Raw genomic sequence first — 17995 nt, forward strand, 5'->3', positions numbered from 1 at the left:
CACAATCTTCTCAGAGATAATTTCAAATCCTTTGGCAGATAGTATTGCCATTACACCAAACATAATGAAATTTAAAAAAAAAAAACAATGTTTATCTGAGTTCACGAGGCCACTTTGTACACATTTCTACCACTGCAGGAAATGTCTTGCAGAAAATGAAATTTCGTACATCTCCTTTTCAAATAGATCTCAGGTGTCACACCACTAAAAGAAATAAACATGCCTTGTAATGTGCAGTGAGAAATACGACATTGATATAACAGGTGGGTTGGATAGGAATACAATTGGTGAGTATAGAGGCAGGAAAACTGTGTTTTCTGAGGGAAAGAGAGACAGCATCTTGGCCACATGATTCAAGGCTGCCTAGTTCTCTGTCTTCCTGTCTATGAAGTCTTCACTGTGGTCCATCACCGGTGCTGGAGCTCACAGGATGACCCTCAGGCTTCTGTCTTCCTGTGATTGAAGAGCAGCAAGATAATGTTTATCAGGTCAAATATTTGGATGCACCTTTTTTTTCTTCTCTCTCTTCTGCTGCACCACACGTGGGATCTTAGTTCCCTGATCAGTGATACACCCGAGCCCTTTGCACTCGGAGCACGGTGGCCCAGTATTTTGGACCACCAGGGAAATCCCTGAATTTGCTTTGTATCTGCGTATCATGGTCCAGCGTATCCCTCTGAGATTTTAGCCTTACGGCACATGAAATAACACGTTTAAGCATTTTCCTTAGCCGAGGAAGACACTACATGGAAACGGGGTGGTGGCGATTTAAGAAGACGCCAAGAGCCTCTTCTTCCACACACACCCCTCCCCTGCCCTCCCACCCCCACCCCCACCCCCGGCCCGGAGCCCGAGGGTGTGATTTTCCAGAGCCCTTTACGCAGGCACTTACAATCGGCAGAAATTCCCAGAATCGCGCCCTTCGAAGTACCAGGCTGGCTCGCGGTAGCCATATTACCCAGGAGGCTCTGCGGCAAGAGTCCCGCCTTGCACGAGACTTCCGGCGGCGTCCTCGATGGGGTCTTGTTGGGTCCGCCTGAGTTGTGCTTAGCTTCGCAGGCGTCTCCGAGCCCGTCAGCGTACTCGAGGCTGGAGCAGAGCGAGAGGGGAGGAGGCTTCTCCCCGCGCTGCCCAGAAAGAGAGTCGAGGGTTGGCGTGTGGGGGGAGCGCAGTTAAGCCCTGGAACCCCCCGTGGTTCCCCAACTTGCACGGCTGGGGACCCTGCGGCCGGCACCATGGCAGCCCTGGCCGCACAGACCTATCCGGCACCGGTGAGTGGACGGCCCCTCAGGCCCTTTGAACCCCCTGCCACGTCGTCCCAGCTCCCACATAGAGAGGAAAGTGTTGTCCAGGGGCTCTTCGCTTCCCCTAACTCGGGACTGTGGAGGCTGGTCAGTCAGTCCCAGCCGAGTGTCCTAAATCCAGGCCGGGGTTGATATGGACGGGTTCCCAGTGCAGTTGATCTCTGCAGGGGTGTCCCAAGCACACGAACCACTAGATGAAAATGCTGGAGGTGAGGCTGAGCGGCGTGAAGTTGTGACTCTCGTAGCCTGTTGGAAACCGTGAAGAAAGGTCTGAAGTGGCGGCCCACCACTTCTTAGGTTGGTGGGCACCATGGAGGATTTGGAGGCGAGGAGGGAAGCAAGCTGATCCGGACTTTAATAGGTTTCCTCTACATGTCGAGTCGAGTCCCCGGCGAAGAAGAGGGCTCCCTCCCCCACACGTACGTGGAACCCTCTGTACCATCCTCCATGTGTGTGTTGCTGGTGTGCAGAACGAACTTTAGAGCCCGCAACCTGGGTTCAGTTCCAGGGTCTGCCCCTGCCCAGTAATGGGGAAGGTTGCTAGGTCCTGACTCTCCAGTTTCCTGTGCTTTGAAATGGGGTTAATCCCAGTGTCTTCTTTCTAGGGTCCTGGTGAGAGATGATTAGGGCAGGGTGTGAAAACCATTGAATGCAGCACCGTGCACCCAGAGACGCTCAGGAAATGCTAGTTGTCTCTTTTCCGTTTCTCTGATTTCTAGGGTCGAAGGAGATCTTTTTGCCTTGGCTTGTCCTGAGGGCAGTGCGAGAGAAATGGGCTCAGAACCCTCTCTGTCCCTGGACCGCCTGAATGGACTGAGGAAAGCGCTCAAGGAACAGCATGGAGACTTCCGTGTATGTTGTGTCCGTGCCCTTCCCAGGGCTGTGACCTTGAGCAAGTCTCCTTGCTGCCCTTGTCTCCCATCCCTTAGGGTTAATGAGCATATTAACATTTCCTTCTCCTGGCTTGAGTTGATCCGAGAGGGTGTTCCCTAGTATCCAGCCAGGTAGCGTCTCTCCAGACACTTCAGGAGCAGAGCCCCTTGTCCTGAGATGATCTTAGGGACCGCCTCCCAGGGAATCAGGTCCTGGGGTTCCCCTGGTCTCAGGTCTCTGTCCAGTTGAGGCCTGCAGGAAGGAGAGCCTGGGGACAGATGCACAGTGTGTGCAGCATTTTTAGAATCAGGATGCTCAGTCGTGTCAGACCTCGTTCAGTCCTGTGTCCCCATGGACTGCAGGTGCCTTTGTCCATGGCATTCTCCAGGCAAGAATACTCGGAGTGCCATTTACTACCCCAGGGGATCTTCTAGACCCAGGGTTCGAACTTGTGTCTTGCGTCTCCTGCATTGGCAGGCAGGTTCTTTACCACTAGTGCCACCTCACTGCTCCTCTGCTAGGAGGACCCTGGGGTGGGCTGGGAGCCAGGAAGGTCACTGGATTCATCTTGGCAGTTGCCATCTGTTTATGCAAAACTAGCTTGCCATTTTCAGCAGCAAATTCATCCTTTTATTAAAGACATTTCCTTTTATGTGAAAAGTGAGTTGGTTAAATATAGGGTGATGGTGTCTTGTGGGAGCCTTTGAATGTCAACACACAGCAGGCCCCAGGATTCTCTCCAGCGTGTGATGCTGTTTGCTCTTGTCACAGCCCCAGTCACCGCCAGTAACTGTCTTGTGTATTTGCTTTTTGTTTGTGTGGCCCTCATCAGACAGGGCTTCTCACATTCGCTCCCAGCCTACGCGCTTCCCTCATCCGTGATGGCTCAGCTGGTGAAGAATCCGTCTGCAACGCAGGAGACCCCGGTTCGATTCCTGGGTTGGGAAGATCCCCTGGAGAAGGGAAAGGCTACCCACTCCAGTATTGGGCTCCCCTTGTGACTCAGCTGGTAAAGAATCTGCCCACAATGGGGAGACATGGGTTCGATCCCTGGTTTGGGAAGATCCCCTGGAGAAGGGAAAGGCTACCCACTCCAGTATTGGGCTTCCCTTGTGACTCAGCTGGTAAAGAATCCGCCCACAATGGGGAGACGTGGGTTCGATCCCTGGTTTGGGAAGATCCCCTGGAGAAGGGAAAGGCTACCCACTCCAGTATTCTGGCCTGGAGAATTCCATGGACTGGATAGTCCAAGGGGTTGCAAAGAGAGTCGGACATGACTGAGCGACTTTCACTTTCACTTTCTCTAATCTTCCCACTCTGTTTTCTTTTTTAAAAATAATTTTATTTATTTATTTATGGCTGTTCTGGGTCTTTGTTGCTGTACAGGCTTTTTCTGCTTGCGGTGAGCCGGGGATACTCTTTTTTTGTGATGCGCGGGCTTCTCATTGCAAAGGCTTCTCTTGTTGCAGAGCCTGGGCCCCAGGCGCTGGGCCTTCTGTCGTTTAAGCACATGAGCTCAGTAGTTGCAGCTCCCGGGCTCTAGAGCACAGACTGAGTGTGACACGTGGGCTTAGTTGTTCTGAGGCATGTGGGATCCTCCTGGACCAGGGATCAAACGGGTGTCTTCCGCATTGGCAGGCGGGTTTTTTACCACTGAACCATGAGAGAAGCTGCCCCTCTGCCCCCCACTCTGTTTTCTCATCACCAGAATCCTTAGAGCCAGCTGATGTTGTCTTGCTTAGTTACTCAGTTGCTTATTGAGGATCCGTGAATCCCTGTTTGCTGCTTTATCTCTGGGCCTAGAACAGGGCCGGCCCTATATGTAATGGGCTCACTAGCTGCTTGTGAGCTGATGGGCGCTCATGACACTTGGAATCGGTTCAGACCCCAGCACGGCCCCCTGCATCTGTCCCTCTGACTCCCTCTGTATGGACTATGTGTCCCCTTCCCCTCCCATACTTCCCCAGCTCACTGCCCTCCAGCTGCACCATCCTCCACTTGCCAAGCTCTTACCGACTTCCCAGCCTTTGCCCGTGCAGTGCCCCCCACCCAAGATGGTCTCCAGTTAATCCAAGTGCACTGTTCAGATCTTTGCTCAAATATTGCCTCTTCTTTGAAGCAGTTCCTGATCTTTCTAGTTCCAGCTGAAGTATCGCCTGCACCCATTTGCTTGGGATCTGGCTTTTTTTGTGCAGAGCTGTGTGCTGGTTGAGATTTTCCAGGGCCTTAGAGGGGCAAAGAGGAGAAATAATCATAAAAAACAATGGTCATAGCGGGCTTTCATGGGGCCCTTGATTTGCTCTGAAGGACCTTTGTTACCTTTCATCTCCTTCAGTCCCCACCTCCTCACTTAGTTTCTGTTATTTTACAGAATGCTTTATAGAAGAGAAACTTGAGGCTCAGAAATGTTGTTACCTGCACCAGGTCACACAACTCTCAAGTTAGTTGAAACTCACACCTTGTCCATCCACCACCAGAACCTGTGTTCCCAACTACAGCAGGCTGGAAAGGCCTGAGGCGAACACCTGAAATAAGCAGGCTCTGATCCCATCCAACAGCCCCAAAGCGCATGATGCTACTCTGTTTGACTTGCCAGGCACCAGTGACCCTCAAGGATGTGGTTGTGACCTTCACCCAGCAGGAGTGGAAATTACTGGACCTGACTCAGAGGACTCTGTACCAGGAGGTGGTGCTGGAGACCTCCAGGCTCCTGGTCTCACTGGGTAAGTTTCTCCTCACCTCCATGGTGGCAGGGGTGGGAGTTCTGCAGCCTCCTTCTGGTTCCATCCTCTCGAGGCCTGGATGGTGGTGCCGCCCGCCACCCCTCCCCCAGCCCGTCTTCCCTGCCATGTTCTGGGCTCGCCTCCTCCCACTTGCTCTCCCTTTGTCTCCAACACGGATGGTTGAACAAGAAGCCTGGTCCTCCTGGCGGGAGGAAGTGGGGCTCCTGGGAGCAGGGTGTCCTGAGGACCTGTCCCCAAGACCTGGAAGAAAGCGTGCTCGTGCCCTGGCTCTGGGTCTCACCCTGGCTTCTCTCTGTGAGTCTGCTCGGGTAACTGTCTTTTCACAACAGCTTTGGGTGGGAGTGGGCACCTCAGTCCTTCTCTCTGAGACCCTCAGATTTCTTGTCTCTACTTTCTTGTGCGTGTCTATGTCATGCCCTTTCTGTGAAGGTGTTTTTGTGGCAGGAAGTGACCTCTTGCCCCAGCACTCAGCAGGGGCTCAGCCTGGGGCCCCTGCAAAAGATTCCCATGTCAGGGATCTGACTGGCCAAACCTGGCTGGGTCAGGTGGCCCCAGGCCTGATCCCAGAGGCCTGACTTGAACTGGCCTGTGGTGAGAACCCGGCATCACCTGGTGAGACACACGGACTTAGACTAATCAGAAAACATCTGTGGGAAGCATGGGTGTCGTTTCCAGGGCTCCCGTGGCTGCGCGTGAGCAGGTTTTGGATGCTACAGGAGGGAGGCTGTGGTGTAGACATTGGCCAAGGCTGGGGTTTGTGCCTTGGCTGCAGCGCCCAGGGCAGCATTTTTTTTTCATGCATGGGAGCGCCGTTATTCTGAAATCTTCCCTGTCCTAAAACCCACACTCTATAGAGACAGTCTTCATAGTCTTTACAAAACACCTTTGTTCTGTATCTCCACAAACAGGGTATCCCATTTCCAAACCAGAACTGACCTGCCTGTTGCATCCTGGACGAGAGCTGTGGATGGTGAAGAGAGGACTTTCCCCAAGCACTTCCTCAGGTGGATTGCCAAGACCCAGGCAGTGGAGGTCACTGCAGACTGGGAGGGACTGTTGCCTCTGAAATTCTGGGGAAGCTTCTTATTGAGACCTCCCTGGGGACACAGGTTATACCTAAGAAATTGAAAAGGCCAGAACCAGCTTTGAACAATCATTAGATCCCTTGTGCAGCCATGCCCAGGCCCTGTTCATTATATGCGAACAATCATTAGATCCCTCACCCAGTCGTGCCTGGCTCCTGTCCCTTGTATACCCCACATCCTTCCTGACTCCATCCCCTTCCTGAACTTCGCCCCGTCCACCTCTCTCATCATCTCTTGTCTGCTGATACTGCACAGCCCATGGTCTCCACACTTCTGCTCTGCCTCCTATACCAACTCTCCCGACCTCTCACCTCACCTCAAACCCTCACCACTCCCCACCTGCTGGGACCTCAGCCTCTGAGAAAAGTCTTGTTGGAAGTAAAGACTGCCTGCTTCTCTTTCCTTCACTCAATCCTTTCGGACTCATCTGCATCTGATTGCCACTTGAATCCTTTCTTCTCACCACCCTCTGTCCCTCCCAAGACAAATTCCTGCATTAGAAACACCTCCCACCTTCTTGGGACTTCTTATCTCGTAGTTCCCACCCCCCACCCCCCACTCCCTGAGCTCTAGAATGGCCTCTGATCACTGTGACTGCCTGTACAACCAGCTTCTCAGAGGCTGTTCGTAGGAGAAAGGTCTACACTAGACTCCCATTCATCCCCCTTATTCTTTTTGTTTTTTAAAAACTGAAGTGTAATTTACACAGATCAGTGTTCATGACTCTTAAGGGCTTAGCTTGATGAATTTTGACACATGAATAAATTCAAATAACTACCATCAGGTCAAGATCCTGACCTTAGGAGGCTCCTTGCAAGCATTCTTAGTCCATACAGCCTCTTACAAACATAACCACCAGTACAGCAAGGAATTTTCACTATTCACGAGTGGGTAGAACAGAACTTCATAGTGTGTTTTCCACTTATCTCCTATTGATCATCAGGATGTCTGTGAGATTCATTCAGTTCAGTTCAGTCGCTCAAGTCGTGTCTGACTCTTTGCAACCCCATGGACTGCAAAGTGCCAGGCCTCCCTATCCATCACCAATGCCCAGAGTTTACTCAAACTCATGTCCATCGAGTTGGTGATGCCATCCAGCCATCTCATCCTCTGTCGTCCCCTTCTCCTCCTGCCTTCAATCTTTCCCAGCATCAGGGTCTTTTCAAATAAGTCAATTCTTGACATCAGGTGCCAAAGTATTGGAGTTTCAGCTTCAGCATCAGTCCTTCCAGTGAATAATCAGGACTGATTTCCTTTAGGATGGACTGGTTGGATCTCCTTGCAGTCCAAGGGACTCTCAAGAGTCTTCTCCAACACCACAGTTCAAAAGCATCAATTCTTTGGCCCTCAGCTTTCTTTATAGTCCAACTCCCACATGCATACATGACCACTGGAAAACCATAGCCTTGACTAGATGGACCTTTGTTGGCAAAGTAATGTCTCTGGTTTTTAATATGCTGTCTAGGTTGGTCATAACTTTTCTTCCAAGGAGCAAGCGTCTTTTAATTTCATGACTGAAGTCACTGTCTGCTGTGGTTTTGGAGCCCACAAACTAAAGTATGTCATTGTTTCCACTGTTTCCCCATTTACTTGCCATGAAGTGATGGGACCAGCTTCCTTGATCTCAGTTTTGTGAATGTTGAGCTTTAAGCCAAATTTTTCACTCTCCTCTTTCACCTTTATCAAGAGGCTCTTAATTCTTCTTTGCTTTCTGCCGTAAGGGTAGTGTCACTTGCGTATATGAGGTTATTGATATTTCTCCCAGCAGTCTTGATTCCAGCTTGTGCTTCATCCATCTCAGCATTTCTCATAATGTACTCTGTGCGTAAGTTAAATAAGCAGGGTGACCATATACAGTCTTGACGTACTCCTTTCCTGATTTGGAACTAGTCTGTTGTCCATGTCCAGTTCTAACTGTTGCTTCCTGACCTGCATACAGATTTCTCAAGAGGCGAGTCAGATGGTCTGATATTCCCATCCCTTTAAGAATTTTCCAGAGTTTGTTGTGATCCACACAGTCAAAGGCTTTGGCACAGTCAATAAAGCAGAAATAGATGTTTTTTTGGAACTCTCTTGCTTTTTCAGTGATCCAACGGATATTGGCAATTTGATCTCTGGTTCCTCTGCCTTTTCTAAATCCATCTTGAACATCTGGAAGTTCACAGTTCACGTACTGTTGAAGCCTGGCTTGGAGAATTTTGAGCATTACTAGTATGTGAGATGAGTGCAACTGTATGGTAGTTTGAGCATTCTTTGGCATTGCCTTTCTTTGGGACTGGAATGAAAACTGACCTTTTCCAGTCCTGTGGCCACTGCTGAGGTTTCCAAATTTGCTGGCATACTGAGTGCATCATTTTCACAGCATCATCTTTTAGGATTTGAAATAGCTCAACTGGAATTTCATCACCTCCACTAGCTTTGTTCATAGTGATGCTTCCTAAAGCCCACTTGACTTCACGTTTCAGGATGTCTGGCTCTAGGTGAGTGAGCATACCATCGTGATTATCTGGGTTGTGAAGATCTTTTTTGTATAGCTCTTCTGTGTATTCTTGCCACCTCTTCTTAATATCTTCTCCTTCTGTTAGGTCCATACCATTTCTGTCTTTTATTGTGCCCATCTTCCCTGGTGGCTCCGATGGTAAAAGCGTCTGCCTGCAATGTGGGAGACCTGGGTTCAGTCCCTGGAGAAGGAAATGGCAACCCACTCCATTGTTGTTGCCTGGAGAATCCCATGGATGGAGGAGCCTAATGGGTTACAGTCCATGGGGTCGCAAAGAGTCGGACACGACTGAGCGACTTCACTTTCTTTCTTTGCATGAAATGTTCCCTCAGTATCTCTAATTTTCTTGAAGAGATCTCTAGTCTTTCCATTCTATTGTTTTCATCTATTTCTTTGCACTGATCACTGAGGAAGGCTTTCTTCTCTCTCCTTGCTGTTTTTTGGAACTCTGCATTCAAATGGCTATATTTTTCCTTTTCTCCTTTGCCTTTAGCTTCTCTTCTTTTCAAAGCTATTTGCAAGGCCTCCTCAGACAGCCCTTTGCTTTTTTGCATTTCTTTTTCTTGGGGATGATCTTGATCCCTGTTTCCTATATAGTGTCACAAACCTCCGTCTGTAGTTCATCAGGCACTCTGTCTATCAGATCTGATCTCTTGAATCTATTTGTCACTTCCACTGTATAATCGTAAGGGATTTGATTTAAGTGAAATCAAATTCATTCATGTGGCGCAGTTACTTGGAGTGTGATACTTTCATACTGTATAATATCTCATTGTAGTAATATGTTGAAGTTTATGTTATCTGTTCTCCTGTTGATGAACATCAGTAGTTGCCATTCATCCGCTCAGTCATGTCTGACCCTTTGCAGCCCCATGGACTGCAGCACACCAGGCTCCTCTGTCCTGCAGCATCTCCCGGAGTTTGTTCAGATTCATGTCCAGTTGAATTGGTGGTGCTATCTAACCATCTCATCCTCTGCTGCCTCATTCTCCTATTGCCTTCAGTCTTTCCCAATAGCAGGGTCTTTTTCAATGAGTCGGCTCTTCATATCAAGTGACCAAAGCACTTTTTTGGACATTATAAACATAACCACTATGAGCAGTTATCTTGGGCATATACCCAGAATTGGATTGACTCAGACATGGGATAGGTGTACATTTAACTTGAAGTGAAAGCACGCAACAGTTTCCAGTGTGGTTGACCTTCCGGCACTCCCACCAGCCACGTGTGAGTTCCCATTGCTCCCCACTCTGTCAGTGTTTGGTGTTCTCTCATTACTTTTTGTGGCACTTTAGATGAGGTTCTCAGGACCACATACCTCCGGCCAAACCACAGCAGGGTGTCAGGGGGTAACATTTCCATCTTCCTTTTCCTGCTTGCTTGGTGATTTTGTTTCTTCTGTGTTGGCATTGCTAATAGGCCTCATTTGTGTATTGGATTCCCTTCAGGTGACAAAGCGAAAATCAAGACCACAGAGACTACTGCTGCTCAGCAAGCCTTGTTCAAGGGACACTTACTTCAGAGGTCAGTGTCTCAGGAAGGCTGCAGTGTTTCTCCGTTGGGGCAAGCTTGGGAACTGGAAGGAGCGTCAGAAAAGCAGGGAGGGCATTTGAAGACAGGAACAGTCCTTCGCAAGGAAACCCTCCCTGGAAACAGGATCCCTGAATGTGGTGATTTGGGGAGAGGTGACAGTCTGGGCTCTAAAGATTTACAAGATCAAGTCTCCTCAGGAGATGATCTTCATGCATGTGAGTCACGTGGATCAAGGGCAGACCCACTGTTTCTCGGAGGGAAGAATTCCTACAAATGCAAGGAATGTGGGAAAGGGTTTGTCAAGAATCGCTTCCTTCTTCGACATCAGCGGATTCACACTAGAGTAAAACTCTATAAATGCAGAAAATGCAGGAAGGCATTTCCCAAGAAAGCAGACCTCACTGTACACTACAGCGTTCACACTAGGGAGAAACTCCATGAGTGCAGTGCGTGTAGGAGAGCCTTCAGCCGCAAGTCTCACCTCACGGAGCACCAGCGGATTCACACTGGAGAGAAGCCTTTTGTGTGCGCTGAGTGTGGCAAAGCCTTCAGCCGCAGGTCACACCTCACGGAGCACCAGCGGACTCACACTGGAGAGAAGCCCTATGTGTGCAGTGAGTGCGGCAAGGCCTTTGCCCACCAATCTGACTTCCTCCGGCATAATAGAACCCACACTGGGGAGAAACCCTTTGAGTGCAAAGAGTGTGGGAAAGCCTTTAGTGACAGCTCTTCTGTAACTCGCCACATGAGGTGTCACTCTAAGGAGAAGCCCTATGAGTGCAGTGAGTGTGGAAAAGCCTACAGCTACAGCTCAACCCTTACCACCCATCAAAAGATTCACAGTGGAGTGAAATCCTACACATGTATGAGTTGTGGCAAGGCCTTTTACAAGAAGGCTGGGCTCAGTCAGCATCAGAAAACTCATGTCGGGAGGGCTTCCTTAAAGTAACTATTGTGGTGAATAGTTGGCCAGAGGAAAAATGTTCTTTGGCATCTGAGACTATGTACCCAAGTAACACCGTGTGTCCCCTCATGTGCTCAGTTTTGCTGTGATTGTGTGTTCCCTTTAGCTGTAGCTGAGCCCTTTCACTGCGGAGATCTTGTCCCAAGACATGATTTGGTTCTCCGCAGAAGGATTTTCTTTCTACACCTCAAAGCTCCTTGTTGTTACATGGCCCACAAAGAGACCTGGAACTCACCTTGTCCCAACACAGGAGTTATGTGCATCCCCATGGATGAAGGACCCCTTTCCCTAATGACTTGTGTCACCCCATCTAATTTTCTGTGTACAGAGGGGTCCACTGTGTTCTTGCTGGTTTGATGGGCAGGAGTCGTGAGAACCCCATCTTTCATCCCTGTTGCTCCACGCAGTGTCCTGGTTACGGAGATACGTGGGTGACTGGGACATGAGTCTCATGTCTAGAATGGGAAACAGACGTGATAACACACAGGTGAGGTATGTCAGTGTTGTTGCTGTGATAGTCACATGCCTGCAATCCCCATTCAGCATAATGAAGAACAAGGTCAAAACTTTGGCATGGAGGCCAGATGTGATCAGGAGGAGTGGTCCAGTGGCTGCAAGCTTGGACTCTGGGGACAGTTGGGATGCCAACATTCCTGAGCTGTGCCTATCACCATCTGGATGACCTTAGTCATGTCATTTCCCCACAAGTCTGTCTGCATTGTGAAAGTAGAAAGATGTCTGTTAAACTGTAATGCATGGGGAGAGGAACAGAAGGTATACAGGGTTGATATGCAGACTGTGAGGGATGGAAGAGCCTCAGTCATGTTTGAAGATGGAGAAGAGCACGACTTGCAAAGGAAACAGCATGTGCCAAGGTCCTGAGGCAGGCCAGAACTGGGACTGTCAGAGGAAACAGCTGAAAACCAGTGGGTCCAAAGGAAACAGGTGGTGGGCAGTGAGATGGGAGGGGCAGGGCATCATGAGAAATGTGGATTGTATTGCAGCTGCTCTGGGAGCTGAGGAAGGGACTCACAGGACAGTGGGATGATGTCATTTGTCTCTAAGCCTCCCTTTGGCTGCTGTGTGGAGCATGGACTGAGGAGGATCAAGAACTGATGTTGGAGAGAGGAGGCCACTACAATCCAGGAGGACGTTGACAGTGGACTGGCCCAGGATGGTGGCTTTGGAGATGACCTGGGACACGTTAAGAGGCAGAGCTGATGGGACATGTGCATAGTTTGGATGTTGGGGTGATTCTCTGGGAATGACTTTGCCTCTTCAGTCCTTGACAGAGCCCTCTGCATCCATAGGAAACATGACCCATGGCTTGACAGTGTGTTCCAGTTTCTTAGTCACAAGTTTCACAGTTCCCAGTTTTACAAGTGTGGTGAGTGAGGCTGAAGGTCCTTTTCTGGGACACACAAAAGTCAGAAAGACTTCTTGCAGTTCATTCTGGTAGTTTGGGCAGTTGAATTTTCCATAACCTTATTTCTCTGACTCAGGAAGGGTCCTGGCCCTGCCCAGATTATATGACTTTAGGCAGGAGGGTGAGTAGAGCAGTGATGAGATTTCTGTCACTTGGGCCAGCATTCTCAGCTGTGGTATTTAGTGGTGCCCATAACTCAGACCAACTCAGGGAACTTTTGGGTTCTTGGTTTTCTCCCTTGTAAACTGGAAGTTGGATTAACCATTGGAGCCTTCATTATTTATGTAACAAGTGTGTTGACCAACATGCCTCACTAGGTGGTTGTGCAGGTTAAAGGATAGTGTTGTAAAAAGACTTTCATATGTCTGGGTATGTGGATGTGCTTAAAAGTTGGCTGCTGTTACTCACAAGTTACCCCTCCATGCCATTCTCTTCTTTCCTCATCAGGAGATGTGGTGCTTGTAATTTCCTGATGGCTTCTCAGCAGATTTTAGTTCTTAAGAAGCTTGATCATGGGCTCTAGTGACATTCAGCATAAAGTCTTGGTTCTCCATCAGTCAGATTTCTATTTCTCTGAATAGAAATTCAAAACCTCCCTTTAAAAATCTCTTGTGAAGGGAATTTTGAGCTATCCAAAAGTACTGACTGCTAATTTAATTTATCCCATATTTATTTAATGTTATAGTTGATATACATAATTAGAGTTTAAATATGCACTCTTATGTTTGGATTTTTTTGCATCACTTGTTCTTTTTCTGCCCTCCTCCCCTTTAAAATTTCTATTAATTACTTATAGGTTTTCTTTATTCTAGTTTGGAAAGCATATTCTCTAATTGTGTTTGTTATTGTTTAAGATTTATAAGCACTTATTAAAAACAGTAGAGCACAGAATTATCAGTACTTTTTCTTTTTCCCTACTATGTAAGACACTTACCAGTATATCTGTATCTCAGTCTGTGTGTTGAGACCTTGTATGTTAATTCCATCATTCTAACTCCACAAGGAAACCATCATTCATGTTTAATACAAATTATGAGCAGTTATATCCATCTGTGCAGGCATTTACCCTCTTGGATCCTCATTGTTTCTATCATTGCAGGTCTTCCATCTGAGATCAGTTTCCAAATCCTTAAATATAAACTTTAGGATTTCATTTTGTGTGTTAATTTTCTATTAAATTTCCCATATGGAGTTCAGAACAGTCATACTCTTCTTTTTTTGGCTACTTCCTGTGGCGCGTGGGGTCTTCGTTCCCCAGCCAGCATTCACACCCTTGCTCCCTGATTGGGAGCGAGGACTCAAGCTCTGGAGCACCAGAGAAGTGCCTACTCATACTTTTCTTTAAAAGGCAGCTTTGCTGTGCATACAGAAATCTAGATTGGCAGGCTTTTTTCTTCAGCAGGTCCTTAGTAGTTCCTGCCACTGTATTCTAAAGCCATAATACTGGGAATGAGTACCAACTTATTTTTTTTATTGCCTTGTTGTCTTAGGTTAAGAGCAGAGGAATGGGGTTTGAGGTTTTCAACCCAAAAGTAATAAATAGTGCTGAATGTGTGGGAGGGATAATAAAATCCATTATCCCAGTGACTGAACTGATAGATTGTGCTAGAAACTGGGTAGATGGTCTCCTATCCAATTGTTTCTTTATCAACACCCAGCTTCTCTTCCACGGACCATGTCGATGAGTTTCGGACAGTGGCATATGGGCAGAAGTGATTTTGTGAAATTGAAATTGTGAAATTTCACAAGTGAAATTGTGTCTTCAAGGCAACATCTCATTTTTGCTTCTCTGCTGGGATGTCCCTGTGGGTGTGTGATTGCTGTTCTCACACGCCCCAGGATTTAATGCTGTCTTGGGAGCTACAGGTTCAGGTTATCTATGGACTGACCATGTACAGGCAGTTTCAGCAAATTCTTGGTGATGCTGATGTTACCGGCTTGGGAACCACTGAGTGAAATCATCACTTGATTCACAAAGACTGTGTAAGCAACTTATCTTTTTAGTACCGTTTTTGTGTTTTTTGTGTTTTTTTTTTTTCTTTTGGTTTTTTGCTCTGTTGGATACTTGTCAGCTGTGAACCAACCGTTCACTCTCAGAAACAGACACTGACAGAATACCAAATTATCAGCTGCTCCCTTACCTCATACGCTAGGCATTGTGCGTGCCTGCTCAGTCATGTCCAACTTTTGCAACCCTGTGGACTGTAGCCTACCAAGCTCCTCTGTTTGTGGGATTTTCCAAATGAGTATTGGAGTGGGTTGCCATTTCCTCCTCCAGGGGATCTTCCCAACCCAAGGATCAAACCTGTGTCTCCTGCACTGCAAGTGGATTCTTCACTGCTGTGCCATAGTCTAGTACCTACATTTAAATCCCCAACTGGGGATAGAACCCGGGTCCTAAGCAGTGAAAGCACCAAGTCTCAAACACAAGACCACCGAGGAGTACCCTTCTTTATGCTTTTTAGTGACATATTTTTCCTGAGGGTGTGAGAGACTTAAAAAGTGTGCTGAGGGCTTCACAGGCAGGGGTCTCCAATTCGGTATCTCTTGTGGATGGCTTTGACCAGCATGGCCACAGAAATCTAGCGTGGTCATCTTTCGAACCGCACAACATTGTTTTCCAGGGTCTGGCAGGGTTGTTTGGCCTTCGCTGTGGAGAATGGGGAGGGCGGGATGCAAGACAGAAACTACATTACCCAGAGGGCTGTGCTTGTGCGTGGGCGGCGGACACTCATCCAATGACGACCCAGGACAGAGCCGGTACCTCCCGCGGAGGTGGAGGCCGGACTTCCGGTGACGTACAGAAGCTGATGGGCGACAATGCCACTCCTTGGTGGAGACCCGCGTCCAGGCCTGGGGCTATTTCCTAGGTAGCTATTAGGGATCAAATAAGGAAGGGAGGAAAAGAGAACTGGGCCCTTCTCTGCGCCTTCGTGCAAGCCCTCCGCCCGGCTGTGCGTTCTTCGGGCTCTGCACCGGCCCTCTTTCCTTCTGGTTCCTGGTGTCGGCGTACTTGTCCTTGTGCGCCTTTTACACGTGGGGAGCTGAGGCTCCTAGTGCGGGTCAGCCAAGGTCACGCCTAGCCAGGGCCGGTGACTAGGGAATCCACTAAGCTCGAAGGACCGCCGGGCTCCCCGCTCGGTTCACGGGGTCCGCTGGTGACCGTCAGCTGGGCCGGACGCAGGTGTGCGGGTGGGCTTTCGGCCGCCAGCCCCTGGAACCGTGGTCCTATAAGCCTCGGGACACGACATAGAGGATGCTGTTGTCCTAGGACTTTCCCCCTTCCGCCATCTCTGCCCTGGAGTTTGGGGTACCCAGAGGTGAGGCATTCTTGGCCCATGGTTCTTAATTGAGTAGGGAATTGTGTGAAACACTTCCATTTTGGGAACCCAGTATGATGAGGTAAAGGTTTCAAGAACTAGCATGTGCATATGCTTCGATGTGGCACTGGACTGGGGATGTTCTTGAAACCGTAAGTATACTTTATGTCTTTTGGGACCTGAGACCAGGTAGGCAGAAATCAGCCACTGAATGGCAAATGAGGAGCTGGGCCTTGTGAGCGTTGTGGGAGCCATAGAAAGTTAGAGCTAAGAGAGGTGCCTTAACTCAGCTCTTAATAGTGATGCCTAAAGCTCAGCTTTTCTGTTCACCTGTGTGAATCGAATCACAGAGAAAGAGTTTTGGATGAAGTAGGAGGAGGACACAGCGTGTTCCCTCTAAACCGTGTGTCCCCACTTGGAGAAGATAGTTGAGAGTTTTGTAGTAATTGTTCAGAGAGGGCGTGATCAGCATCAAATATTCTTCTGAATGGTTGATGGTGAAGTGAGTAGTAGTTCACATCATCAACCTTCAGGTCCAACTGGTCTGGGGTCTGCATGCTTGTGGGCAGCATACCGTCTTAATCTTTCTCCCACCTGGAGGGGGTTTCAGTATCTACAAAATAGCTCAAAGATATTGTTGTATCCCTTGGTGGGGAAACTGGACCTTGCCCCAAGGCTGCTCTTGACTGCTTGTTTCTCCTTGGTCTCACATCCCCTCCCTTCCCTAATTAACAACTGCTTGGATCTGCCTCTTGGAGCTCAGGTAAGGTCATGGAGGCTGAATGAAGGCTGTTTCCTGTAACCAAAGAAATGACGGACACCGAAAGGCTTTGTGCCCAGGAGTCCCACAGGGTCCTGCTGGTATCAACAGGCTCGCTCTGGTCCCTGAACAGGCTGGGGGTGAGGGTCGATTGTTTCTCTAGTGTTCAGTCAGCCATATTTTCCTCTGGTAAAATCCAGCGGTGCATGTTTTATTATTTTTACTTTCTGCTGGATTTAATTTGCTGTATATTTTTTCACCTCTATTAATTAGAGGTGGTCGTGGTGGTGGTTTCATTGCTAAGTTGTGTCTGACTCTTTGTGACCCCATGGACTGTGTAGCCCACTAGGGCCCTCTGTCCATGGGATTTCCCAGGCAAGAATACTGGAAGTGGATTGCCATATCCTTCTCCAGGGGATCTTCCCAAACCAGAGACCGAACCCAGGTCTCCTTCATTGCAGGCAGTCTCTTTAGTGACTGAGCCACCAGGGAATAGTTCTGTAATTATTTTGTGTGCTCGTTACAATTTTGTATCAGTTAGGCTCATCTCTTAACATGAGTTGAGACGCATTTGTTCCTCTTATTTTCTGAAAAGACATGTTATTGTGGTATTATTTATCCTTTAAATGTTTTGTAGAATTTGCCAGTGAAACTATTTAGGTCCTTAATATTTCTCAGTGGTGTATAATGATTTTTTTTTAATAATTTTTGAACATATTTTTATTGTTTATTTCTAAATACATCATATTTTGATGCTATTATAAAAGATTTCATTTTTTTTCAATTTCCAAACGGTCATTGCTAGTATCAGAAACAAGTTGTTTTTGTATATTGGCCTTTTATCCTATGACCTTGCTAAACTCAATCATTCTCAATCATTTAATCTAGTAGATTTTTAGTGAATGAGTTGTAATTTTCAACGTAATCGTGTCTTACTTGAATAGAAGTTTTGGTTCTACCTTTACAATCTTTTTTAAAAAATATTTTTTATTTGGCTCCGCTGGTTCTTAGTTGCAGCACGTGAACTATTAGTTGCGGCATGTAGGATCTAGTTCTCTGACCAGGAATTGAATCCTGGCCCTCCGCTTTGGGAACACAGAGTCTTAGCCCCTGGACCACAAGGGAAGTCCCTACCTTTACAGTCTTTAGACCTCCCCCCCGCCTTATGTTACTAACACAGATCTCTAGTACCAATACAATGTTAGGTAGAAGTGATGAGCATAGACACATTTGCATTATTCCCAATATCAGGGCAAAAGCATTAGGCTTTCAACATCAAATGTGTTAGCTGTGTGTTTGTTTGTTTTTTTCATAGATATAATATATCAGGAAGTTCCCATCTAATCCTAATTTGCTGAGAATTTTTATCATTTACTGGTTTTTGAATTCTATGAAATGCTTCCACTACATCTTTGAGATGATTTTTTTTTAGTCTATTAATATAGATAACAGGTTCAACTGTTAAATCATCTTTGTGTTCTTGATA

The 17995-nt window shown here is 47.7% G+C and overlaps 1 protein-coding gene across 1 annotated transcript; it reads left to right on the forward strand.

Moving 5' to 3' along the window:
* Nucleotides 1–1235: 1235 nt before the first annotated feature.
* Nucleotides 1236–15663, forward strand: LOC139029971 (zinc finger protein 25-like). Its single transcript, XM_070451555.1, has 6 exons — nucleotides 1236–1271; nucleotides 1602–1723; nucleotides 2024–2156; nucleotides 4774–4900; nucleotides 10297–10821; nucleotides 15614–15663. Exons 1-6 carry the CDS (start codon nucleotides 1236–1238, stop codon nucleotides 15661–15663), a joined length of 993 nt encoding a protein of 330 aa, XP_070307656.1.
* Nucleotides 15664–17995: the final 2332 nt, after the last annotated feature.

This window comes from Odocoileus virginianus, chromosome 20 (assembly GCF_023699985.2).
Source record: "Odocoileus virginianus isolate 20LAN1187 ecotype Illinois chromosome 20, Ovbor_1.2, whole genome shotgun sequence".
Lineage (NCBI taxonomy): Eukaryota > Metazoa > Chordata > Mammalia > Artiodactyla > Cervidae > Odocoileus > Odocoileus virginianus.